Source organism: Scyliorhinus canicula, chromosome 5 (assembly GCF_902713615.1).
Source record: "Scyliorhinus canicula chromosome 5, sScyCan1.1, whole genome shotgun sequence".
In the NCBI taxonomy this organism is placed as follows: Eukaryota; Metazoa; Chordata; class Chondrichthyes; order Carcharhiniformes; family Scyliorhinidae; genus Scyliorhinus; species Scyliorhinus canicula.
The window spans coordinates 215,162,604-215,189,333 of record NC_052150.1 but is presented as its reverse complement, the minus strand read 5'-3'; the positions used below and the strand labels follow the sequence as shown (position 1 = coordinate 215,189,333).

General features: G+C 56.7%; 2 protein-coding genes across 2 annotated transcripts in view; one reads left to right on the top strand and one right to left on the bottom strand.

Annotated features, from left to right (window-relative positions):
• Window positions 1–26,730, bottom strand: part of scn5lab (sodium channel, voltage gated, type V-like, alpha b) — a 707,937-nt gene that overhangs the window by 608,872 nt on the left and 72,335 nt on the right. The window lies entirely within an intron of this gene.
• Window positions 10,910–12,667, top strand: LOC119965702 (foot protein 1 variant 1-like). Its single transcript, XM_038796462.1, has 2 exons — window positions 10,910–12,079; window positions 12,170–12,667. Exons 1-2 carry the CDS (start codon window positions 10,910–10,912, stop codon window positions 12,665–12,667), a joined length of 1,668 nt encoding a protein of 555 aa, XP_038652390.1.

Here is a 26,730-nt window from a genome sequence, read left to right as displayed (position 1 = left end):
ACTGCCCAATTAGTGATCAGTGAAGGTGAAGACTTTGGAGACAGGCAGAAGCATCTTGATATATCTTTTACAGTCTTCAGTATTTAGCTCCAACCTCAGTCCAGGGGAAGAAGCTTATTGGTGAGTTACCAGTAAGTTAGCCCACATACATTAAATATTTAGTAGCAGTTGAGGCATGGCAGGGCAGCTCAGCCACATGGAATGTGTCACCTGTTGTATATGGGAAGTCATGGATGCACTATGTGTCCGAGACAATCATCTCTGGAGTAAATGTCACCGGCTGCAGTAACTTGATCTCCAGGTTTCCTAAACCGAGCAGCAGCTGGAGTCACATTGCTCGGCCGCTGTGAGGAAGGGAGCTATGTGGATAGGATGTTTAAGGAGGTGGTCACACTGCATATTAGGAGCACCAAGGCAGGGAGCGAATGGGTGACCACCAGGCAGTCTCAAGAGAACCATGCAGGAGTCCCTCGAGTGGATCTTGCTTGCTAACTGCTTTTCCATTTTGGATATTGGTTAACGTGATGTCTCCTCAGTGGAGCACAGCCAGAGCTAAGTCTGTGATGTTCACGAGTTGCTCAGTTCCACAGAAGTGGAAGAGCAATGATGATAGGACTTTCATTAGCTAGGGCAACAGACAGACATTTCAGTGGCAGTAGATGTAACTCCAGGATGGAATGTTGCCTCCCTAGTGCCAGGTCCAAGGATCAAGGACCAGCGTCTTTGCACGGAGGTTTGCCGATGCAGTTGGGGATGGTTTAAACTAACTTAGCGGGGGTGGGATCCTGACAGAAGGTTCAGCAGGGGAGATGCACAGCCAAAATTAGAAGGGACAGTAATTGAGTCAGCAATTGAGTCATGGGGCGGCACGGTGGCACAGTGGTTAGCACTGCTGCCTCACAGCTCCAGGGACCCGGGTTCAATTCCGGCCTCAGGTGACTGTCTGTGTGGTGTGTACACTTGCTCCCCATGCCTGCGTGGGTTTCCTCCGGGTGCTCCGGTTTCCTCCCACAGTCCAAAGATGTGCAGGTTAGGTAGATTGGCCGTGATAAATTGCCCTTAGTGACAAAAAGGTTAGGTGGGGTTACTGGGTTACGGAGATAGGGTGGAGGTGTGGGCTTAAGTAGGGTGTTCTTTCCAAGGGCCGTGCACACTCGATGGGCTAAATGGCCTCCTTCTGCACTGTAAATTCTCTGATTCTATGATAAGGCATAGAGGTTCTCAACCAGTCAAGTCACAAGGGAGTTTGGCAAGATTAGATGGTATTAATTTTAATGTGAGGAGTCTGACAAAAAAGGCAGATGAGTTGAGGGCACAAATTAAAACATGGGGGGTATGTTGTCATTGCTGAGACATGGTGGAGAGAGGGGCAGGATTAGTAGTTCAATATTCCAGGATGGAAGATCTTCATGTGAGACTGGGATGGAGGTAAAAGAGGAGGGGGGGTCACAATATTGATCAGAGAATTAATTACAGCATTAAGGCGGGAAGACATCTTAGAAGGCTCTTCAAATGAAGCGACATGGGAAGAATTTAAAAGCAAAAATGAGTGCTGACATTGCTGGGAGTGTTGTACAGGCCCACTAACAGTCTGAGCAGATATGTAGGCTAATTTCAGCGAAGTGTAAAAGCAAGTCTAATAATAGCGGGGGAATTTCAACTTCTGCTCCTATAATCTTATGGTCTTATGGGGCGGACTTGGCAAAACACAGGGCCAAGTTGAACCAGGCGAAATCGGCCCTGTACAATAACAAAGTGAGATTTAGAATGCTGTTACCAGCCAGGCTCTGGGTCACGTTCCAGAATAAAGAACACTACTTCAAACCCCTGGCAGAGGTGGGCTAGTTTGTTCGGATGAAAGGCCTGATCAAGGGGCAGGCAAGGCAATGCTGAAGGTGAAGCAGAGGAGGAAAGAGGGAAAGAAAACTGTAATGGCCACACACTATGTTTGCGCGGGACTGTGCTGCCTCGCTTTGATCAGAAAGACCAAATCACAGGGAAGGTCGAGGGCAGTGGCACGCAGTTGAGGGCGAGCCACAGGCAGTGGGAGCGGACAATCAGCGGGCATAAGACCAGCTACAGGAGGGAGGCCACCACACGAGCAAGGAAAGATAGTGCAGGAAGTATGATAGCAAGGGTGGCCGCGACGCACCTCCTGGCAGGGAGGGAACGCCTGGCGGGGAGGGGACACAGGGAGGGAGAATGCCAAGGGGCAAGCGGGCAGGGAGCACATGGGAGGGAGGGGATAGAAAGGGGGATGGGAGGAGAAGGAACACAAGGGGAACACGAAGAGAAGAAAGGGATGGATCTCGGATTTGTTGCAGCAGGTAAGGAGCAGGTTGAGGGACCAAGAGGGCGCCGCAAGCAGCCACTTTGAAGGGTCACTAAACGAAGCGAAACCCTGGCGTGCAGGGGGGGCGCCCAGATGGCAGAGGCACAGGATTGAACATATGGCTGGGGAATTGGTGCAGGAGGGAGGGCGTCAGATTTCTGAGGTGCTGCGACTTGTTCTGGGGCAAGCGGGACCTGGACAAGATGAGTGGTCGCACCTTAGTGGGGCCAAGGCTAACATCCTCGCATGGAGGTTTACTTTTGCCACTGGGAAGAGTTTAAACTAGATTTGCAGGGGGATGGGAAACCGAGAGGGAGCTCAAATTGGAGGGAAGCAAAACATATCGCGGGAAGTAGAAAAGTAGCGAGCAAAATTAGAAGGCAGTCAAAGTCAATGCAGTCATCAAACAGGATCAGAATGCAGCATAATGATGAAAAGGCAAAGTTACGGGCAGGCGATCTGAATGCAGGCAGCATTGGCAGCAAGATTTGAAGGCACAAATAGAGGTAAGTGGGTATGGTTTAATTGCCTAAAGATGTGATTATAAGGTGAGCAAGAGGGGGATCGCAATATTCAACGTTGTTTCACATTTAAGAAGGATAGGAAAAAAGGGAAAGCAGATGGGACCGTGCTGTTAATAAGGGATGAATCACAGAATTGTTAAGGTGCAGAAGGAGGCCATTTGGCCTATCGTCTCTGCACCAGCTCTCCAAACGGGCATCAGGGCTTGGTGGCATTCCCCTGCCTTTTCCCCGCACCCCTACACATTGTTTCTAGTCAAATAATCATCTGATGCCCTCTGGTATGCCTCGATTGAACCTGCCTCCACCCAGCCCTTCCAGGCAGAGAATTCCAGACCCAAACCAACCATTGTGTGAACCATTGTCTCTCTTCACGTTTACTTCTTATATAAACCACTTTAAATCTGTGCCCTCTCGTTCTTGATCCTTTTACCAGCGGGAACTGTTTCTCCCTATCTTAATTAATGGGGGGATTGTTGGGTTACGGGTATACCGGTTATGTGGGTTAAGTAGGGTGATCATTGCTCGGCACAACATCGAGGGCCGAAGGGCCTGTTCTGTGCTGTACTGTTCTATGTTCTATCTCCTCTGTCCAGCCCCCTCCTGATTTTGAACATCTCTATCAGATCTCCTCTGAGCCTTCTTCTCTCCAAGGAGAACAGTCCCAACCTCTCCAATCCGTCCTCATAACCGAAGTTTCTCATCCCTGGAACCATTCTTGTGAACCCCTTCTGCACTCTCTCCAATGTGTTCACATCCTTGCTGTAGAGTGGTTCCCAGAATTGCACACAATATTCCAGCTGAGGTCTAACCAGTGCCTTGATTAAGTTCAGCATAACCTCCTTGCTGTTGTACTCTATGCCCCTATTACTGAGGCCCAGAATATTGCCTGCTTTATTCACTGCTCTCTCCACCTGTCCTGCCACCTTCAATAATATACGCACCTGGATGCGTGTACATACACCCAGGTCCTTCTGACCCTGCACACCCTTCAGAATTTTACCCCTTATTTTATATTGTCTTTCCATGTTCTTCCTACAAAAATACATCACCTCACACTTCTCCACATTGAACTCTATCTGCCACCTATCTGCCCACTCCATCAACTTGTCTATGTCCTTTTGAAGCTCTACACTCTTCCTCTTTACAGTTTACAATGCTTCCCAAGTTTTGTATCTTCAGTAAACTCTAAAATTGTTCCTTGCACACCGAGATCTAGAACATTAATATATATCAGGAAAAGCAAGAGACACAATAAGATCCCTGGGGAACTCCACTACCAACCTTCCTCCAGTCTGAAAAATATCTATGACCCATGACTCGCTGTTTCCTAATACTCAGCCATTTTTGTATCCATGTTCATACTGTCCCTTTTATTCCAAGAGCTATAACTTTTCATACAAGTCTGTTGTGTGGCACCATATCGAATGCCTTCTGGAAGTCCATGTACACCACATCAATAGCATTACCCTCATCAATCCTCTCTGTAACCTCCTCAAAAATCTCCAGCAAGTTAGTTAAGCACAATTTTCCCTTTATAAATCCACGCTGGCTGATCCTAATCAACCCAGATTTTTCCATGTGACTGCCTACTCTATCCAGAATAATTGTTTCTCGATGCTTACCCATTACTGATGTTAAACTGACTAGCTTGTAATTGCTGGGGCCATCTTCAGAACGTTTTTTTGAACAAGGGTGTAACATTTGCAATTCTCCAGTCCTCTGCCATCATGTCCCAGTGTGACCCCCAGCCTGCCATCATGTCCCAGTGTGACCCTCCCAGCCTGCCATCATGTCCCAGTGTGACCCCAGCCTGCCATCATGTCCCAGTGTGACCCCAGACTGCCCCCAACCTGCCATCATGTCCCAGTGTGACCCCAGCCTGCCATCATGTCCCAGTGTGACCCTCCCAGCCTGTCATCATGTCCCAGTGTGACCCCAGCCTGCCATCATGCCCCAGTGTGACCCCAGCCTGCCATCATGTCCCAGCCTGCCCCCAACCTGCCATCATGTCCCAGTGTGACCCCAACCTGCCATCATGTCCCAGTGTGACCCCAGCCTGCCATCATGTCCCAGTGTGACCCTCCCAGCCTGTCATCATGTCCCAGTGTGACCCCAGCCTGCCATCAGGTCCCAGTGTGACCCCAGCCTGCCATCATGTCCCAGTGTGACCCCAGCCTGCCATCATGTCCCAGCCTGCTCCCAACCTGCCATCATGTCCCAGTGTGACCCCCAACCTGCCATCATGTCCCAGTGTGACCCCAGCCTGCCATCATGTCCCAGTGTGACCCCAACCTGCCATCATGTCCCAGTGTGACGCCAGCCTGCCCCCAACCTGCCATCATTCCCAGTGTGACCCCAGCCTGCCATCATGTCCCAGTGTGACCCCAACCTGCCATCATGTCCCAGTGTGACCCCAACCTGCCATCATGTCCCAGTGTGACCCCAGCCTGCCCCCAACCTGCCATCATGTCCCAGTGTGACCCCAACCTGCCATCATGTCCCAGTGTGACCCTCCCAGCCTGTCATCATGTCCCAGTGTGACCCTCCCAGCCTGCCATCATGTCCCAGTGTGACCCCAGCCTGACATCATGTCCCAGTGTGACCCCAGCCTGCCATCAGGTCCCAGTGTGACCCCAGCCTGCCATCATGTCCCAGTGTGACCCCAGCCTGCCATCATGTCCCAGCCTGCTCCCAACCTGCCATCATGTCCCAGTGTGACCCCCAACCTGCCATCATGTCCCAGTGTGACCCCAGCCTGCCATCATGTCCCAGTGTGACCCCAACCTGCCATCATGTCCCAGTGTGACCCCAGCCTGCCCCCAACCTGCCATCATTCCCAGTGTGACCCCAGCCTGCCATCATGTCCCAGTGTGACCCCAACCTGCCATCATGTCCCAGTGTGACCCCAACCTGCCATCATGTCCCAGTGTGACCCCAGCCTGCCCCCAACCTGCCATCATGTCCCAGTGTGACCCCAACCTGCCATCATGTCCCAGTGTGACCCTCCCAGCCTGTCATCATGTCCCAGTGTGACCCTCCCAGCCTGCCATCATGTCCCAGTGTGACCCCAGCCTGCCATCATGTCCCAGTGTGACCCCAGCCTGCCATCAGGTCCCAGTGTGACCCCAGCCTGCCATCATGTCCCAGTGTGACCCCAGCCTGTCATCATGTCCCAGTGTGACCCCAGCCAGCCATCATGTCCCAGTGTGACCCCAGCCTGCCATCATGTCCCAGTGTGACCCCAGCCTGCCCCCAACCTGCCATCATTCCCAGTGTGACCCCAGCCTGCCATCATGTCCCAGCGTGACCCCAGCCTGCCATCATGTCCCAGTGTGACCCCAGCCTGCCCCCAACCTGCCATCATGTCCCAGCGTGACCCCAGCCTGCCATCATATCCCAGTGTGACCCCAGCCTGTCATGTGTCCCAGTGTGACCCCAGCCTGCCCCCAACCTGCCATCATGTCCCAGCATGACCCCCAGCCTGTCATCATGTCCCAGCCTGCCCCCAACCTGCCATCAGGTCCCAGTGTGACCCCAACCTGCCATCATGTCCCAGTGTGACCCCAGTCTGCCCCCAACCTGCCATCCTGTCCCAGTGTGACCCCAGCCTGTCATCATGTCCCAGTGTGACCCCAACCTGCCATCAGGTCCCAGTGTGACCCCAGCCTGTCATCATGTCCCAGTGTGACCCCAACCTGCCATCATGTCCCAGCGTGACCCCAACCGGCCATCATGTCCCAGTGTGACCCCAGCCTGTAATCATGTCCCAGTGTGACCCCAGCCTGCCATCAGGTCCCAGTGTGACCCCAGCCTGCCCCCATGTCCCAATGTGACACCCAGCCTGCCATCATGTCCCAGTGTGACCCCAGCCTGCCCCCAACCTGCCATCATGTCCCAGTGTGACCCCAGCCTGCCATCATGTCCCAGTGTGACCCCAGCCTGCCCCCAACCTGCCATCATGTCCCAGTGTGACCCCAGCCTGCCATCATGTCCCAGTGTGACCCCAACCTGCCATCATGTCCCAGTGTGACCCCAACCTGCCATCATGTCCCAGTGTGACCCTCCCAGCCTGTCATCATGTCCCAGTGTGACCCTCCCAGCCTGCCATCATGTCCCAGTGTGACCCCAGCCTGCCATCATGTCCCAGTGTGACCCCAGCCTGCCATCAGGTCCCAGTGTGACCCCAGCCTGCCATCATGTCCCAGTGTGACCCCAGCCTGTCATCATGTCCCAGTGTGACCCCAGCCAGCCATCATGTCCCAGTGTGACCCCAGCCTGCCATCATGTCCCAGTGTGACCCCAGCCTGCCCCCAACCTGCCATCATTCCCAGTGTGACCCCAGCCTGCCATCATGTCCCAGCGTGACCCCAGCCTGCCATCATGTCCCAGTGTGACTCCAACCTGCCATCATGTCCCAGCGTGACCCCAGCCTGCCATCATATCCCAGTGTGACCCCAGCCTGTCATGTGTCCCAGTGTGACCCCAGCCTGCCCCCAACCTGCCATCATGTCCCAGCATGACCCCCAGCCTGTCATCATGTCCCAGCCTGCCCCCAACCTGCCATCAGGTCCCAGTGTGACCCCAACCTGCCATCATGTCCCAGTGTGACCCCAGTCTGCCCCCAACCTGCCATCCTGTCCCAGTGTGACCCCAGCCTGTCATCATGTCCCAGTGTGACCCCAACCTGCCATCAGGTCCCAGTGTGACCCCAGCCTGTCATCATGTCCCAGTGTGACCCCAACCTGCCATCATGTCCCAGCGTGACCCCAACCGGCCATCATGTCCCAGTGTGACCCCAGCCTGTAATCATGTCCCAGTGTGACCCCAGCCTGCCATCAGGTCCCAGTGTGACCCCAGCCTGCCCCCATGTCCCAATGTGACACCCAGCCTGCCATCATGTCCCAGTGTGACCCCAGCCTGCCCCCAACCTGCCATCATGTCCCAGTGTGACCCCAGCCTGCCATCATGTCCCAGTGTGACCCCAGCCTGCCCCCAACCTGCCATCATGTCCCAGTGTGACCCCAGCCTGCCATCATGTCCCAGTGTGACCCCAGCCTGCCATCATGTCCCAGCGTGACCCCAGCCTGCCATCATGTCCCAGTGTGACCCCAGCCTGCCATCATGTCCCAGTGTGACCCCAGCCTGCCCCCAACCTGCCATCATGTCCCAGTGTGACCCCAGCCTGCCCCCAACCTGCCATCATGTCCCAGTGTGACCCCAGCCTGCCATCATGTCCCAGTGTGACCCCAGCCTGCCATCATGTCCCAGTGTGACCCCAGCCTGCCATCATGTCCCAGTGTGACCCTCCCAGCCTGCCATCATGTCCCAGTGTGACCCCAGCCTGCCATCATGTCCCAGTGTGACCCCAGCCTGCCCCCAACCTGCCATCATGTCCCAGTGTGACCCCAGCCTGCCCCCAACCTGCCATCATGTCCCAGTGTGACCCCAGCCTGCCATCATGTCCCAGTGTGACCCCAGCCTGCCATCATGTCCCAGTGTGACCCTCCCAGCCTGCCATCATGTCCCAGTGTGACCCCAGCCTGCCCCCAACCTGCCATCATGTCCCAGTGTGACCCCAGCCTGCCCCCAACCTGCCATCATGTCCCAGTGTGACCCCAGCCTGCCCCCAACCTGCCATCATGTCCCAGTGTGACCCCAGCCTGTCATCATGTCCCAGCGTGACCCCAACCTGCCATCATGTCCCAGTGTGGCCCCAGCCTGCCCCCAACCTGCCATCATGTCCCAGTGTGACCCAGCCTGCCATCATGTCCCAGTGTGACCCCAGCCTGCCATCATGTCCCAGTGTGACCCCAGCCTGCCATCATGTCCCAGTGTGACCCCAGCCTGCCATATGTCCCAGTGTGACCCCCAGCCTGCCATCATGTCCCAGCGTGACCCCAGCCTGCCATCACGTCCCAGCGTGACCCCAGCCTGCCAACATGTCCTAGTGTGACCCCAGCCTGCCCCCAACCTGCCATCATGTCCCAGTGTAACCACCAGCCTGTCATCATGTCCCAGTGTGACCCCAACCTACCATCATGTCCCAGTGTGACCCCAACCTGCCCCCATGTCCCAGTGTGACCCTCCCAGCCTGTCATCATGTCCCAGTGTGACCCTCCCAGCCTGCCATCATGTCCCAGTGTGACCCCAGCCTGTCATCATGTCCCAGTGTGACCCTCCCAGCCTGCCATCATGTCCCAGTGTGACCCCAGCCTGTCATCATGTCCCAGCGTGACCCCAACCTGCCATCATGTCCCAGCGTGACCCCAGCCTGCCATCATGTCCCAGCGTGACCCCAACCTGCCCCCAACCTGCCATCATGTCCCAGTGTGACCCCAGCCTGCCCCCAACCTGCCATCATGTCCCAGTGTGACCCCAGCCTGTCATCATGTCCCAGTGTGACCCCCAGCCTGCCATCATGTCCCAGTGTGACCCCAGCCTGCCATCATGTCCCAGTGTGACCCCAGCCTGTCATCATGTCCCAGCGTGACCCCAACCTGCCATCATGTCCCAGCGTGACCCCAACCTGCCATCATGTCCCAGTGTGACCCCAGCCTGCCATCATGTCCCAGTGTGACCCCAGCCTGCCATATGTCCCAGTGTGACCCCCAGCCTGCCATCATGTCCCAGCGTGACCCCAGCCTGCCATCACGTCCCAGCGTGACCCCAGCCTGCCAACATGTCCTAGTGTGACCCCAGCCTGCCCCCAACCTGCCATCATGTCCCAGTGTAACCACCAGCCTGTCATCATGTCCCAGTGTGACCCCAGCCTACCATCATGTCCCAGTGTGACCCCAGCCTGCCATCATGTCCCAGTGTGACCCCAGCCTGCCCCCAACCTGCCATCATGTCCCAGTGTGACCCCAACCTGCCCCCATGTCCCAGTGTGACCCTCCCAGCCTGTCATCATGTCCCAGTGTGACCCTCCCAGCCTGCCATCATGTCCCAGTGTGACCCCAGCCTGTCATCATGTCCCAGTGTGACCCTCCCAGCCTGCCATCATGTCCCAGTGTGACCCCAGCCTGTCATCATGTCCCAGCGTGACCCCAACCTGCCATCATGTCCCAGCGTGACCCCAGCCTGCCATCATGTCCCAGCGTGACCCCAACCTGCCCCCAACCTGCCATCATGTCCCAGTGTGACCCCAGCCTGCCCCCAACCTGCCATCATGTCCCAGTGTGACCCCAGCCTGTCATCATGTCCCAGTGTGACCCCCAGCCTGCCATCATGTCCCAGTGTGACCCCAGCCTGCCATCATGTCCCAGTGTGACCCCAGCCTGTCATCATGTCCCAGCGTGACCCCAACCTGCCATCATGTCCCAGCGTGACCCCAACCTGCCATCATGTCCCAGCGTGACCCCCAGCCTGTCATCATGTCCCAATGTGACCCCAACCTGCCCCCAACCTGCCATCAGGTCCCAGTGTGACCCCAGCCTGTCACCATTTCCCAGTGTGACCCCAGCCTGCCATCATGTCCCAGTGTGACCCCAACATGCCCCCATGTCCCAGTGTGACACCAACCTGCCATCAGGTCCCAGTGTGACCCCCAACCTGCCATCATATCCCAGGATGACCCCGAGCCCAACCTGCCATCAGGTCCTAGTGTGACTCCCACAGCCTGCCATCATATCCCAGCATGACCCTGAGCCCAACCTGCCATCATGTCCCAGTTGACCCCCAGCCTGTCAACAAGTCCCAGTGTGACCCCAGTCTGCCATCATGTCCGAGTGTGACCCCGAACCCACCACCATGTCTGAGTGTGACGCCGAATCCACCATCATGTCCGAATGTGACCTTGAGCTCACCATCGTGCCCAAGTGTGACCCCGAGCCCACCATTGTGTCTGAGTGTGACCTCACGCCCCCCATCGTGTCGGTTGAGTGTGACCCCCAGCCCACCATCATGTCTACGTGTGACCCCGAGCCCACAGACATGACCAAGTGTGACCCCGAGTCCATCGTCTTGTTCGAGTGTGGCCCAGAGACCACAGACATGTCCCAAATGTGACCCCGGCCCCATCGTCATATTCAAGTGTAACACCAAACCCACCGACATGTCTGAATGTGACCCCAAGCCCATTGACATGTTCCAATATAACCCCAAGCCCATTGACATGTTCCAATATAACCCCAAGCCCATTGACATGTTCCAATATAACCCCAAGCCCATTGACATGTTCCAATATAACCCCAAGCCCATTGACATGTTCCAATATAACCCCAAGCCCATTGACATGTTCCAATATAACCCCAAGCCCATTGACATGTTCCAATATAACCCCAAGCCCATTGACATGTTCCAATATAACCCCAAGCCCATTGACATGTTCCAATATAACCCCAAGCCCATTGACATGTTCAAATATAACCCCAAGCCCATTGACATGTTCCAATATAACCCCAAGCCCATTGACATGTTCCAATATAACCCCAAGCCCATTGACATGTTCCAATATAACCCCAAGCCCATTGACATGTTCCAATATAACCCCAAGCCCATTGACATGTTCCAATATAACCCCAAGCCCATTGACATGTTCCAATATAACCCCAAGCCCATTGACATGTTCAAATGTGACCCCAAGCCCATTGACATGTTCCAATATAACCCCAAGCCCATTGACATGTTCAAATGTGACCCCAAGCCCATTGACATGTTCCAATATAACCCCAAGCCCATTGACATGTTCAAATGTGACCCCAAGCCCATTGACATGTTCAAATGTGACCCCAAGCCCATTGACATGTTCCAATATAACCCCAAGCCCATTGACATGTTCCAATATAACCCCAAGCCCATTGACATGTTCCAATATAACCCCAAGCCCATTGACATGTTCAAATGTGACCCCAAGCCCATTGACATGTTCCAATATAACCCCAAGCCCATTGACATGTTCAAATGTGACCCCAAGCCCATTGACATGTTCAAATATAACCCCAAGCCCATTGACATGTTCAAATATAACCCCAAGCCCATTGACATGTTCAAATATGGCCCCAAGCCCATTGGCATGTTCAAATGTGACCCCAAGCCCATTGACATGTTCAAATATGGCCCCAAGCCCATTGGCATGTTCAAATGTGACCCCAAGCCCATTGGCATGTTCAAATGTGACCCCAAGCCCATTGACATGTTCAAATATGGCCCCAAGCCCATTGACATGTTCAAATATGGCCCCAAGCCCATTGGCATGTTCCAATATAACCCCAAGCCCACCACCGTTTCCGAATGTAATCCAGAGCCTACCTTGCATTAACCTGAGCCTGTCATGGTTTCTGAGCCCGGCCTGTAGTCTGCCATTGTATCCAAGTGTGCCCTCGACCTCGCCATCGTGTTCAAGCATGATCCCAAGCTCGCCATTGTATCCAAGTGTGCCCTCGACCTCGCCATCGTGTTCAAGCATGATCCCAAGCTCGCCATTGTATCCAAGTGTGCCCTCGACCTCGCCATCGTGTTCAAGCATGATCCCAAGCTCGCCATTGTATCCAAGCGGGACGTCGAGACTGCAGCTGTGTCAAAGCATGTTCCCAAGCTCACCGTTGTATCCAAGCGGGACTTTGAATCCACCTTCGTGTCCAAGCATGATCACAAGCTCGCCATTGCATCCAAGTGTGGCTTTGAGACTGATATTGTGTCCAAGCATGATCACAAGCTCACAATTGTATCCAAGAGTGTCCGTGAGACTGCCATTGTGTCCAAAGTGGCTTCGAGCCCACCATCGTTTTCGAGCCTGAATTTAAGCCCAACATCATGTCCGAAAGTGCCCACCATCGTGTCCAAGCGTGATCACCGACATATCCAAGAGTGACGTTGTGCCTGCCATCGTGCCCAAGCCTGAAGATGAAACCAACATTATGTCCAAACCTGACTCAATCTCATCATTGTGTCCCAGTGTGGCCTGCAGCCCAGTATGGTGACCTCGGAACCCACTGCCTTGTCCACATGTGCCTACAAACCCCATCAGGGATTCTGAGAGTGACTCTGAATCAACCATCGTGTTCAGGTGCGACCCCAAACCCACCATCGTGTCCGTGTATAATCCCTAGCCCATCGTCTTGTCTGAATGTGACTCCGAACCCACCATCATCCAGGTGTGACCCCCGAGCCCACCATGTGTCTGGCTATAAACCTAGCTCATCACCATGTCAGGGTGTGACCCCGAGCCCATCATCATGTCAGGATCTGACCCCGAGCCAATCATCATGTCAGGGTGTGGCCCCAAGCCCACCATCCTGTCCGGGTGTGACCCCGATCCCACAATCATGTCCGGGTGTGACCCCAATCCCACAATCACACCCGGATGTGACCCCCAAGCCCGTCATCATGTCCTGGTGTGGCCCCCAGCCCACCATCATGTCCGGGTGTGATCCCGAGCCCATTATCATGTCAGAGTGTGAAGCCCGAGCCCACCATCATGTCCGAGTGGAACCCTGTGCCCACAATCATGTCCTAATGTGACCCCGAGACCATCAGCATGTCCATGTGTGACCCCGATAACATCATCATGTCAGGGTGTGACCCCAAGCCCATCATCATGTCCGGTTGTGTCACCGAGCCCATCATCATGTCAGGGTGTGACCCCGAGCCCAACATCATGTCAGGGTGTGACCCCGAGACCATCAGCATGTCCATGTGTGACCCCGATAACATCATATCTGAGTGTGACCCTGAGCCCATCAACATGTCTGAGTGTGACCCTGAGCCCATCAACATGTCCGATTGTGACCCCGAGACCATCAGCATGTCCATGTGTGACCCCGATAACATCATCATGTCCGAGTGTGACCCCGAGCCCATCATCATGTCTGAGTGTGACCCCGAGCCAACCATCATGTCTGGGTGTGACCCTGAGCCCATCAACATGTCCGAGTGTGAGTCCGAGTGTGACCCCGAGCCCATCATTACCTCTGGGTGTCACCCCGAGCCCATCATCATGTCCGGATGTGACCCCGAGCCCATCATCATGTCAGGGTGTGACCCTAGTCCGGGTGTGACTCCAAACCCACCATCACGTCCAGGTGTGACCCCGAGCCCATCATCATGTCCGGGTGTGACCCCGGGCCCACCATCATGTCCGGGTGTGACCCCGAGCCCACCATGTCCAGGTGTGGCCCCGAGCCCATCATCATGTCTGGGTGTGACCCCGAGCCCATCATCATGTCCGGGTATGACCCCGAGCCCACCATGTCCAGGTGTGACCCCGAGCCCATCATCATGTCTGGGTGTGACCCCGAGCCCATCATCATGTCCGGGTATGACCCCGAGCCCACCATGTCCAGGTGTGGCCCCGAGCCCATCATCATGTCAGGGTGTGACCCCGAGCCCACCATCATGTCCGAGTGTGACCCCGAGCCCATCATCATGTCTGGATGTGACCCCGAGCCCATCATCATGTCTGGATGTGACCCCGAGCCCATCATCATGTCTGGATGTGACCCCGAACCCATCATCATGCCCGGGTGTGACCCCGAGCGCATCATCATGTCTGGATGTGACCCCGAGCCCATCATCATGACCGGGTGTGACCCCGAGCCCATCGTGTTCGGTTGTGACCCCGAGCACATCATCATGCCCGGGTGTGACCCCGAGCCCATCATCATGTCTGGGTGTGACCCTGAGCCCATCATCATGTCTGGGTGTGACCCCGAGCGCATCATCATGTCTGGATGTGACCCCGAGCCCATCACCATGACCGGGTGTGACCCCGAGCCCATCATCATGACCGGGTGTGACCCCAAGCTCATCATCATGTTCAGGTGTGACCCCAAGCCTATCATCATGTCCAGGTGTGACCCCGAGCCCATCATCATGTCTGGGTGTGACCCCGAGCCCATCATCATGCCCGGGTGTGACCCCGAGCGCATCATCATGTCTGGATGTGACCCCGAGCCCATCATCATGACCGGGTGTGACCCCGAGCCCATCATCATGTCTGGATGTGACCCCGAGCCCATCATCATGACCAGGTGTGACCCCGAGCCCATCACCATGTTCGGGTGTGACCCCAAGCCCATCATCATGTCTGGGTGTGACCCCGAGCCCATCACCATGTTCGGGTGTGACCCCAAGCCCATCATCATGTCTGGGTGTGACCACGAGCCCACCATGGTGTCCGAGGGTGACCTCAAGGTTATCATTGTGTCAGTCCCTGACCCTGAGCCTACCATCATGACTGAATGTGACCTTTGGTTCACCATTGTCATGTCCAAATGTGACCCCGAGCCTGATATCCTGTCCAAGTGTCAACCAGAACCTTTCTTATGACCGAATGTGACCTTGAGCCCATCGTCAAGTACAAAAGTGACCCCGAGCCCACCATCGTATCTGAGTTTGACCTTGAGTTTGCCATTGTGTCCGTGCATGACCCTGAACCAACCATCATATCCGAGTGTGACATCATGTCCACGCCACCATCATGTCCGGTGTGACCACGAGTCCATTGTCATGTCCAAATGTGACCCTGAGCCTGCCATTCTGCCCGAGTGTGACCCGAGACTGGCATAGTGTCCAAGGCCACTTCATGATCCCTAGCCCATTGCCATGGCCGAATGTGGCCCCAAGCCCATTGTCATGTCCGAATTACCCAAATCCAATCATCATGTCCGAATGTGACCCCAAGACCATCATCATGTCCGTGTGTCACCCCAAGCCTATCATCATGTCAGAATGTGACCCACTAGCCCATTGTCATGTCTGAATGTGACCCCAAGCCCTTCATCGTGGATGGCGGGACTGTCATATGAGGAGAGAGTGCCTAGGTTTGGAATGTTCTCGCTGGAGTTCAGAAGAATGAGACATATAAAATTCTAACAGGACTAGACAGGGTAGACGCAGGGAAGATGTTCCCAAAGATGGGTGTGTCCAGAACCAGGGGTCACAGTCTGAGGATTCACAATATACATTTCGGACAGAGATAAGGAGACATTTCTTCACATAAAGGGTGGTGAGCCTGTGGAATTCATTACCACAGGAAGTAGTTGATGCTAAAACATTGAATATATTCAAGAGTCGGCTAGATATAGCACTTGGGGAGAATGGGATCAAAGGATATGGTGAGAAAGTAGGATTAGGCTATTGAGTTGGATGATCAGCCTTGATCGTGATGAATGGCGAAGCAGGCTCAAAGGGCCGAAAGGCCTCCTCTTGCTTCTATCTCCTATGTATCTATGTATCATGTCCGTGTGTGACCCCTAGCCCATCATTATGTCCGTGTGTGACCAACAGCCTATCATCATTCCGAATGTGACCTCACAGCCTATCGTCATGTCCAAGTGTGACCCTGTAGCCCATCGTCATGTTCGAATATGACCCCAAGCCCATCATCATGTCCGAGTGTGACCCTTAGCCTATCATGTCAGTATAATAATAATAATCTTTATAAGTGTCACAATGCAAAGAATTAATGTGAAAATCCCCTAGTCACCATATTCAGGTGCCTGTTCGAATACATAGAGGAGAATTAAGAATGTCCAATTCACCCAACAAGCACATCTTTTGAGACTTGTTGCAGGAAACCGGATCACCTGGAGGAAACCCATGCAGACACAGGGAGAATGGGCAGACTCCGCTCAGACGGTGACCCAAACGGGAATAGAACCTGGGACCCTGGCACTGTGAAGCAACAGTACTAACTACTGTGCTACCGTGGAACCCAATGTGACATCCAGCCCACCATCCTGTCCGAACGTGAACCCCAGGCCCATCCTTAATACCGAATGTGACCCTTTGCCCATCCTCATGCTCGTATGTGACCCCTAACCCATCATTATATCCATGTGTGACCCCCTAACCCATCACCATATCCATGTGTGACCCCCTAACCCATCATCATATCCATGTGTGACCCCCTAACCCATCATCATTAGGTCTGAACATGACCCCTAGCCCACCGTCATGTCCGAATGTGACCTTTAGCCCATCATTAGGTCAGAACATGACCCCTAGCCCACCGTCATATCCAAATGTGACCTTTAGCACATCGTCATGTCCACACGTGACACCTAGCCCATCATCGAATCCATGAGTAACCCCAAGCTCATCATCATAGCCGTGTGTAACCCGGAGCCCATTGTCATGTTCATATGTGACCCCTACCCATCGCCATATCGGTGTGTGACCCCCTAACCCATCACTATATCGGTGTGTGACCCCCTAATCCATCGCCATATCAGTGTAACCCCTAACCCATCGCCATATCGGTGTGTGACCCCCTAACCCATCGCCATATCGGTGTGTAACCCCTAACCCATCGCCATATCGGTGTGTGACCCCCTAACCCATCGCCATATCGGTGTGTAACCCCTAACCCATCGCCATATCGGTGTGTGACCCCCTAACCCATCGCCATATCGGTGTGTAACCCCTAACCCATCGCCATATCGGTGTGTAACCCCTAACCCATCGCCATATCGGTGTGTAACCCCTAACCCATCGCCATATCGGTGTGTGACCCCCTAACCCATCACCATATCAGTGTGTAACCCCTAACCCATCGCCATATCGGTGTGTGACCCCTAGCCCATCATCATATTAGTGTTTGATCCCTAACCCGTCATATCGGTGTGTGACCCCTAGCCCATCATCATATCGGTGTGTAACCCCTAACCCATCGCCATATCGGTGTGTGACCCCTAGCCCATCATCATATTAGTGTTTGATCCCTAACCCGTCATATCGGTGTGTGACCCCTAGCCCATCATCATATTGGTGTGTGACCCCTAACCCATCGTCATATCGGTGTGTGACCCCTAACCCATCGTCATATCAGTGTGTGACCTTTAACCCATCGTCATATCAGTATGTGACCTCTAACCCATCGTCAGATCGGTGTGTGACTCCTAACCAATCGCAATGCCCATATGTGACCCCCTAGCCCAGCAGCATGACCATATGAAATGAAATGAAATGAAAATCGCTTATTGTCACGAGTAGGCTTCAATGAAGTTACTGTGAAAAGCCCCTAGTCGCCACATTCCGGCGCCTGTCCGGGGAGGCTGGTACGGGAATCGAACCGTGCTGCTGGCCTGCTTGGTCTGCTTTAAAAGCCAGCGATTTAGCCTAGTGAGCTAAACCAGCCCCTATGTGACCCGAAGCCCATTGCCATGTCCATATACGACCGCAAGCTCATTGACATGTCCATATGTGACTCCTAACCCATCAACATGTCCATAGGCGACGCCTACCGCATCAACAGGTACAGTGTGACCCCCAAGCCCATTGTCATGTGTGAGTGTTACGCCAAGCCCACCTCATGTCAGAGTGTGACCCCGGTCACGTTATCGTTTCTGAATCTGACTTGGAGCCTATCACTGAGTCAAAGCCTGTACTTGAACCCAACATCAAGTCCAACTGTGACCTCAATCCCATTATCACATTCAAGAGTGACCTGGAGCCTACCACCATGTCGAAGTTGTGACCTCAAGACCATCACTGTGTCCGAGCCTGACATCAAAACTGCCATTTTGTTCAAGCCTGAACTTAGGACCAACATCATGTCCGAACATGACCTCAATCCCATCATCACGTCCCAGTGAGACCTCCAGCCTACCATGCTGTCCGAGGGAGACCTCGAGTTCACTGTCTTTTCCAAATGTGACCACCATTGTGTCTGAGCATTACCCCGCGTGTACCATCGTGTCCCAGAGTGATTCCAAACCCATGCTCATGTCCGCGTGTAACCTTAAACCCACCATCATGTCCGAGTGTGATCCTGAGCACACCTTTCTGTCCAGGTGTGACCCCAAGCCCACCATGAAGTCCGGGTGGGACCCCGAGCCCACCATCGTATCCGAGTGTGATCCTGAGCACACCATCATGTCAGGATGTGACCCTGAGCCCACCATCATGTCAGGGTGTGACCCCGAGCCCACCGTCATGTCAGGGTGTGACCCTGCGCCCACCATCATGTCAGGGTGTGACCCCACGCCCACCATCGTGTCCGAATGTGACCACGGACCCACCATCATATCTGAGTGTGTCTCCACGCTCAGCGTCATATCTGAGTGTGACCCCCGACACACCATCATATGCGAGTGTGACCCCGGACCCACCTTCGTGTGCAAGTGTAACCCCGAGCCCACCCTCATGTCCGAGAGTAACGCCGATCCCACCCTCATATCCGAGTGTGACCCCGGGCCCACCTTCGTGTACAAGTGTAATCCCGACCCCACCGTCATGTCCGAGTGTGACCCGCGCCTCAGCAATCATGTACGAGTGGTAGCCCCCCGCGCTCAAGCATCCATGTCACGAGTGTGACCCCGGGGCCCACCGTCATGTCCGAGTGTGACCCCGCGCTCAGCATCATGTACCGAGTGTGACGCCGAGCCCACCGTCATGTCCGGGTGTGACCCCGCGCTCAGCATCATGTCCGGGTGTGACCCCGCGCCCACCATCATGTCCGGGTGTGACCCCGAGCCCACCGTCATGTCCGAGTGTGACCCCGAGCCCACCCTCATGTCCGAGTGTGACCCCCGCGCTCAGCATCATGTCCGAGTGTGACGCCGAGCCCACCATCATGTCCAAGTGTGACCCCGAGCCCACCCTCATGTCCGAGTGTGACCCCGCACTCAGCATCATGTCCGGGAGTGACCCCGCGCTCAGCATCATGTCCGAGTGTAACCCTGCGCTCAGCATCATGTCCGAGTGTGACGCCGAGCCCACCGTCATGTCCGGGTGTGACCCCGAGCCCACCGTCATGTCCGAGTGTGACCCCGAGCCCACCATCATGTCCGAGTGTGACCCCGCGCTCAGCATCATGTCCGAGTGTGACCCCGCGCTCAGCATCATGTCCGAGTGTGACCCCGGGCCCACCATCATGTCCGTGTGTGACCCCCGCGCTCAGCATCATGTCCGAGTGTGACCCCGCGCTCAGCATCATGTCCGAGTGTGACCCCCGCGCTCAGCATCATGTCCGAGTGTAACCCCGCGCTCAGCATCATGTCCGAGTGTGACGCCGAGCCCACCCTCATGTCCGAGTGTGACCCCGCACTCAGCATCATGTCCGGGAGTGACCCCGCGCTCAGCATCATGTCCGAGTGTAACCCTGCGCTCAGCATCATGTCCGAGTGTGACGCCGAGCCCACCGTCATGTCCGGGTGTGACCCCGAGCCCACCGTCATGTCCGAGTGTGACCCCGAGCCCACCATCATGTCCGAGTGTGACCCCGCGCTCAGCATCATGTCCGAGTGTGACCCCGCGCTCAGCATCATGTCCGAGTGTGACCCCGCGCTCAGCATCATGTCTGAGTGTGACCCCGCACTCAGCATCATGTCCGAGTGTGACCCCGCGCTCAGCATCATGTCCGAGTGTGACCCCGCGCTCAGCATCATGTCCGAGTGTGACCCCGCGCTCAGCATCATGTCCGAGTGTAACCCCGCGCTCAGCATCATGTCCGAGTGTAACCCCGCGCTCAGCATCATGTCCGAGTGTAACCCCGACCCCACCGTCATGTCCGAGTGTGACCCCGCGCTCAGCATCATGTCCGGGTGTGACCCCGCGCTCAGCATCATGTCCGGGTGTGACCCCGCGCTCAGCATCATGTCCGAGTGTGACCCCGCGCTCAGCATCATGTCCGAGTGTGACCCCGCGCTCAGCATCATGTCCGAGTGTGACCCCGAGCCCACCATCATGTCCGAGTGTGACCCCGAGCCCACCATCATGTCCGGGTGTGACCCCGCGCTCAGCATCATGTCCGAGTGTGACCCCGAGACCACCATCATGTCCGGGTGTGACCCCGAGCCCACCGTCATGTCCGAGTGTGACGCCGAGCCCACCGTCATGTCCGAGTGTGACCCCCGCGCTCAGCATCATGTCCGAGTGTGTCTCCACGCTCAGCATCATATCCGAGTGTGACCCCGCGCTCAGCATCATGTCCGAGTGTGACCCCGCGCTCAGCATCATGTCCGAGTGTGACGCCGAGCCCACCCTCATGTCCGGGTGTGACCCCGCGCTCAGCATCATGTCCGGGTGTGACCCCGCGCTCAGCATCATATCCGAGTGTGACCCCGCGCTCAGCATCATGTCCGAGTGTGACCCCGCGCTCAGCATCATGTCCGAGTGTGACCCCCGCGCTCAGCATCATGTCCGAGTGTAACCCCGCGCTCAGCATCATGTCCGAGTGTGACCCCGCGCTCAGCATCATGTCCGGGTGTGACCCCGCGCTCAGCATCGTGTTCGGGTGTGACCCCGCGCTCAGCATCATGTCCGAGTGTGACCCCGAGCTCAGCATCATGTCCGGATGTGACCCCGCGCTCAGCATCATGTCCGAGTGTGACCCCGCGCTCAGCATCATGTCCGGGTGTGACCCCGCGCTCAGCATCATGTCCGAGTATAACCCCGCGCTCAGCATCATGTCCGGGTGTGACCCCGCGCTCAGCATCATGTCCGAGTGTGACCCCGCGCTCAGCATCATGTCCGGGTGTAACGCCCGAAGCCCACCATCATGCCCGGGTGTGACCCCGAGCCCACCATCATGTCCGAGTGTGACCCCGAGCCCACCATCATGTCCGGGTGTGACCCCGCGCTCAGCATCATGTCCGGGTGTGACCCCGAGCCCACTGTCATGTCCGAGTGTGACCCCACGCCCACTGTCATGTCCGGGTGTGACCCCGCGCTCAGCATCATGTCCGGGTGTGACCCCGCGCTCAGCATCATGTCCGGGTGTGACCCCCGCGCTCAGCATCATGTCCGAGTGTGACCCCCGCGCTCAGCATCATGTCCGAGTGTGACCCCGCGCTCAGCATCATGTCCGAGTGTGACCCCGCGCTCAGCATCATGTCCGGGTGTGACCCCGCGCTCAGCATCATGTCCGGGTGTGACCCCAGCCCACCGTCATGTCCGGGTGTGACCCCGAGCCCACTGTCATGTCCGAGTGTGACCCCGAGCCCACCGTCATGTCCGAGTGTGACCCCGCGCTCAGCATCATGTCTGAGTGTGACCCCGAGCCCACCGTCATGTCCGAGTGTGACCCCGCGCTCAGCATCATGTCCGGATGTGGCCCCGAGCCCACTGTCATGTCCGAGTGTGACCCCGCGCTCAGCATCATGTCCGGGTGTGACCCCGCGCTCAGCATCATGTCCGGGTGTGACCCCGAGCCCACTGTCATGTCCGAGTGTGACCCCGAGCCCACCGTCATGTCCGAGTGTGACCCCGCGCTCAGCATCATGTCTGAGTGTGACCCCGAGCCCACCGTCATGTCCGAGTGTGACCCCGCGCTCAGCATCATGTCCGGGTGTGACCCCGCGCTCAGCATCATGTCCGGGTGTGACCCCGAGCCCACCCTCATGTCAGAGTGTAACCCCGACCCCACCGTCATGTCCGAGTGTGACCCCGCGCCCACCATCATGTCAGAGTGTGACCCCCGCGCTCAGCATCATGTCCGAGTGTAACCCCGCGCTCAGCATCATGTCCGGGTGTGACCCCGCGCTCAGCATCATGTCCGGGTGTGACCCCGCGCTCAGCATCATGTCCGGGTGTGACCCCGCGCTCAGCATCATGTCCGGGTGTGACCCCGCGCTCAGCATCATGTCCGAGTGTGACCCCGCGCTCAGCATCATGTCCGAGTGTAACCCCGCGCTCAGCATCATGTCCGAGTGTGACCCCGAGCCCACCGTCATGTCCGAGTGTGACCCCGCGCTCAGCATCATGTCCGAGTGTGACCCCGCGCTCAGCATCATGTCCGAGTGTGACCCCGAGCCCACCGTCATGTCCGAGTGTGACGCCGAGCCCACCCTCATGTCCGGGTGTGACCCCGCGCTCAGCATCATGTCCGGGTGTGACCCCGCGCTCAGCATCATGTCCGAGTGTGACCCCGCGCTCAGCATCATGTCCGAGTGTGACCCCGCGCTCAGCATCATGTCCGGGTGTGACCCCGCGCTCAGCATCATGTCCGGGTGTGACCCCGCGCTCAGCATCATGTCCGAGTGTGACCCCGCGCTCAGCATCATGTCCGGGTGTGACCCCGCGCTCAGAATCATGTCCGGGTGTGACCCCGCGCTCAGCATCATGTCCGGGTGTGACCCCAGCCCACCCTCATGTCCGAGTGTGACCCCGCGCTCAGCATCATGTCCGAGTGTGACCCCCGCGCTCAGCATCATGTCCGAGTGTGACCCCGCGCTCAGCATCATGTCCGGGTGTGACCTCGCGCTCAGCATCATGTCCGGGTGTGACCCCGCGCTCAGCATCATGTCCGAGTGTGACCCCGCGCTCAGCATCATGTCCGGGTGTGACCCCGCGCTCAGAATCATGTCCGGGTGTGACCCCGCGCTCAGCATCATGTCCGGGTGTGACCCCAGCCCACCCTCATGTCCGGATGTGACCCCGAGCCCACCGTCATGTCTGGGTGTGACCCCGCGCTCAGCATCATGTCCGAGTGTGACCCCGCGCTCAGCACCATGTCCGAGTGTGACCCCGCGCTCAGCACCATGTCCGAGTGTGACCCCGCGCTCAGCATCATGTCCGAGTGTGACGCCGATCCCTCCGTCATGTCAGAGTGTGACCCCGAGCCCACCGTCATGGGGAATGGGTGGTTGAGGGTGTGGGTGTCTGGGGGAGTGGGTGGTTGGGGGGGTGGGGCAGTTTGGGGAAGGGGGTGATTTGGGGAGGGGATGGTTTGGGGAGGGGGCGGTTTGGGGAGGGGGCGGTTTGGGGAGGGGATAGTTTGGGGAGTGGGCGGGTTGGGGAGGGGGTGGTTTGGTGGAGGGGGTGGTTGAGGGAGTGGGTGGCTGGGGGAATGGGTGGTTGAGGGAATGGGTGGCTGGGGGAGTGGGTGGCTGGGGGAGTGGGGTGGTTTGGGGAAGGAGATGGTTTGGGAGAGGGGGATGGTTTGGGGGAGGGGGATGGTTTGGGGGAGGGGCAGTTTGGGGAGTGGGCGGGTTGGGGAGGGGGTGGTTTGGGGAGGGGGGTGGTTGGGGGAGGGGATGGTTTGGGGAAGGGCTGTTTTGGGGAGGGGATGGTTTGGGAAGGGGATGGTTTGGGAAGGGGATGGTTTGGGAACGGGATGGTTTGCGGAGGGAATGGTTTGGGGAGGGGATGGTTTGGGGAGGGAATGGATTGGGGAGGGAATGGTTTGGGAAGGGGATGGTTTGCTAGGGAATGGTTTGGGGAAGGGATGGTTTGGGGCTGGGATGGTTTTGGGAAGGGATGGTTTGGGGAAGGGGATAGTTTGGGGAGGGGATGGTTTGGGGCGGGGATGGTTTTGGGAAGGGATGGTTTGGGGAAGGGGATAGTTTGGGGAGGGGTCGATTTGCAGAGGGGATGGTTTGGGGAAGGGATGGTTTGGGGAGGGGATGGTTTTGGGAGGGGATGGTTTGCGGAGGGGATGGTTTGGGCAAGGGTTGGTTTGGGGAGGAGGGTAGTTTGGGGAGGGGGATGGTTTGGGGAGGGGATGGTTTGGGGAGAGGATGGTTTGGGGAGGGGATGGTTTGCGGAGGGGATGGTTTGCGGAGGGGATGGTTTGGGGAAGGGATGGTTTGCGGAGGGGGTGGTTTGGGGAGGGGATGGTTTGCGGAGGGGATGGTTTGGGGAAGGGATGGTTTGCGGAGGGGATGGTTTGGGGAAGGGATGGTTTGGGGAAGGGATGGTTTGCGGAGGGGATGGTTTGGGGAGGGGATGGTTTGCGGAGGGGATGGTTTGGGGAAGGGATGGTTTGGGGAGGGGGGTAGTTTGGGGAGGAGTTGATTTGCAGAGGGGATGGTTTGGGGAGGGGACGGTTTGGGAAAGGGATGGTTTGGGAAGGGGATGGTTTGGGAAGGGGATGGTTTGGGAAGAGGATGGTTTGCGGAGGGGATGGTTTGGGGAGGGGGATGGTTTGCGGAGGGGATGGTTTGGGGAAGGGATGGTTTGGGAAGGGGATGGTTTGGGGAGGGGATGGTTTGGGGAAGGGATGGTTTGCGGAGGGGATGGTTTGCGGAGGGGATGGTTTGGGGAGGGGGATGGTTTGCGGAGGGGATGGTTTGGGGAGGGGGATGGTTTGCGGAGGGGATGGTTTGGGGAAGAGATGGTTTGGGAAGGGGATGGTTTGGGGAGGGGATGGTTTGGGGAAGGGATGGTTTGGGGAGGGGATGGTTTGGGGAGGGGATGGTTTGGGGAAGGGATGGTTTGGGGAAGGGATGGTTTGCGGAGGGGATGGTTTGGGAAGGGGATGGTTTGGGAGGGAGGGTAGTTTGGGGAGGGGTCGATTTGCAGAGGGGATGGTTTGGGGAGGGGATGGTTTGCGGAGGGGATGGTTTGGGGAGGGGATGGTTTGGGGAAGGGATGGTTTGCGGAGGGGATGGTTTGGGGAGGAGTGTAGTTTGGGGAGTGGTCGATTTGCAGAGGGGATGGTTTGGGGAAGGGATGGTTTGGGGAGGGAATGGTTTGGGAAGGGGATGGTTTGGGAAGGGGATGGTTTGGGAAGGGGATGGTTTGGGGAGAGGATGGTTTGGGGAGGGGATGGTTTGCGGAGGGGATGGTTTGCGGAGGGGATGGTTTGGGGAAGGGATGGTTTGGGAAGGGGATGGTTTGGGGAGGGGATGGTTTGGGGAGGGGGATGGTTTGCGGAGGGGATGGTTTGGGGAAGGGATGGTTTGGGAAGGGGATGGTTTGGGGAGGGCATGGTTTGGGGAAGGGATGGTTTGGGGAGGGGATGGTTTGGGGAGGGGATGGTTTGGGGAAGGGATGGTTTGGGGAAGGGATGGTTTGGGGAGGGGATGGTTTGGGGAGGGGATGGTTTGGGGAGGAGGGTAGTTTGGGGAGGGGTCGATTTGCAGAGGGGATGGTTTGGGGAGGGGATGGTTTGTGGAGGGGATGGTTTGGGGAGGGGATGGTTTGGGGAAGGGATGGTTTGCGGAGTGGATGGTTTGGGGAGGGGATAGTTTGGGGAGGGGATGGTTTGGGGAGGAGTGTAGTTTGGGGAGTGGTCGATTTGCAGAGGGGATGGTTTGGGGAAGGGATGGTTTGGGGAGGGAATGGTTTGGGAAGGGGATGGTTTGGGAAGGGGATGGTTTGGGAAGGGGATGGTTTGGGAAGAGGATGGTTTGCGGAGTGGATGGTTTGGGGAGGGGGATGGTTTGCGGAGGGGATGGTTTGGGGAAGGGATGGTTTGGGAAGGGGATGGTTTGGGGAGGGGATGGTTTGGGGAGGGGGATGGTTTGCGGAGGGGATGGTTTGGGGAAGGGATGGTTTGGGAAGGGGATGGTTTGGGGAGGGCATGGTTTGGGGAAGGGATGGTTTGTGGAGGGGATGGTTTGGGGAGGGGATGGTTTGGGGAAGGGATGGTTTGGGGAAGGGATGGTTTGCGGAGGGGATGGTTTGGGGAGGGGATGGTTTGGGGAGGAGGGTAGTTTGGGGAGGGGTCGATTTGCAGAGGGGATGGTTTGGGGAGGGGATGGTTTGTGGAGGGGATGGTTTGGGGAGGGGATGGTTTGGGGAAGGGATGGTTTGCGGAGGGGATGGTTTGGGGAGGGGATGGTTTGGGGAGGGGATGGTTTGGGGAGGAGTGTAGTTTGGGGAGTGGTCGATTTGCAGAGGGGATGGTTTGGGGAAGGGATGGTTTGGGGAGGGAATGGTTTGGGAAGGGGATGGTTTGGGAAGGGGATGGTTTGGGAAGGGGATGGTTTGGGAAGAGGATGGTTTGCGGAGTGGATGGTTTGGGGAGGGGGATGGTTTGCGGAGGGGATGGTTTGGGGAAGGGATGGTTTGGGAAGGGGATGGTTTGGGGAGGGGATGGTTTGGGGAGGGGGATGGTTTGCGGAGGGGATGGTTTGGGGAAGGGATGGTTTGGGAAGGGGATGGTTTGGGGAGGGCATGGTTTGGGGAAGGGATGGTTTGTGGAGGGGATGGTTTGGGGAGGGGATGGTTTGGGGAAGGGATGGTTTGGGGAAGGGATGGTTTGCG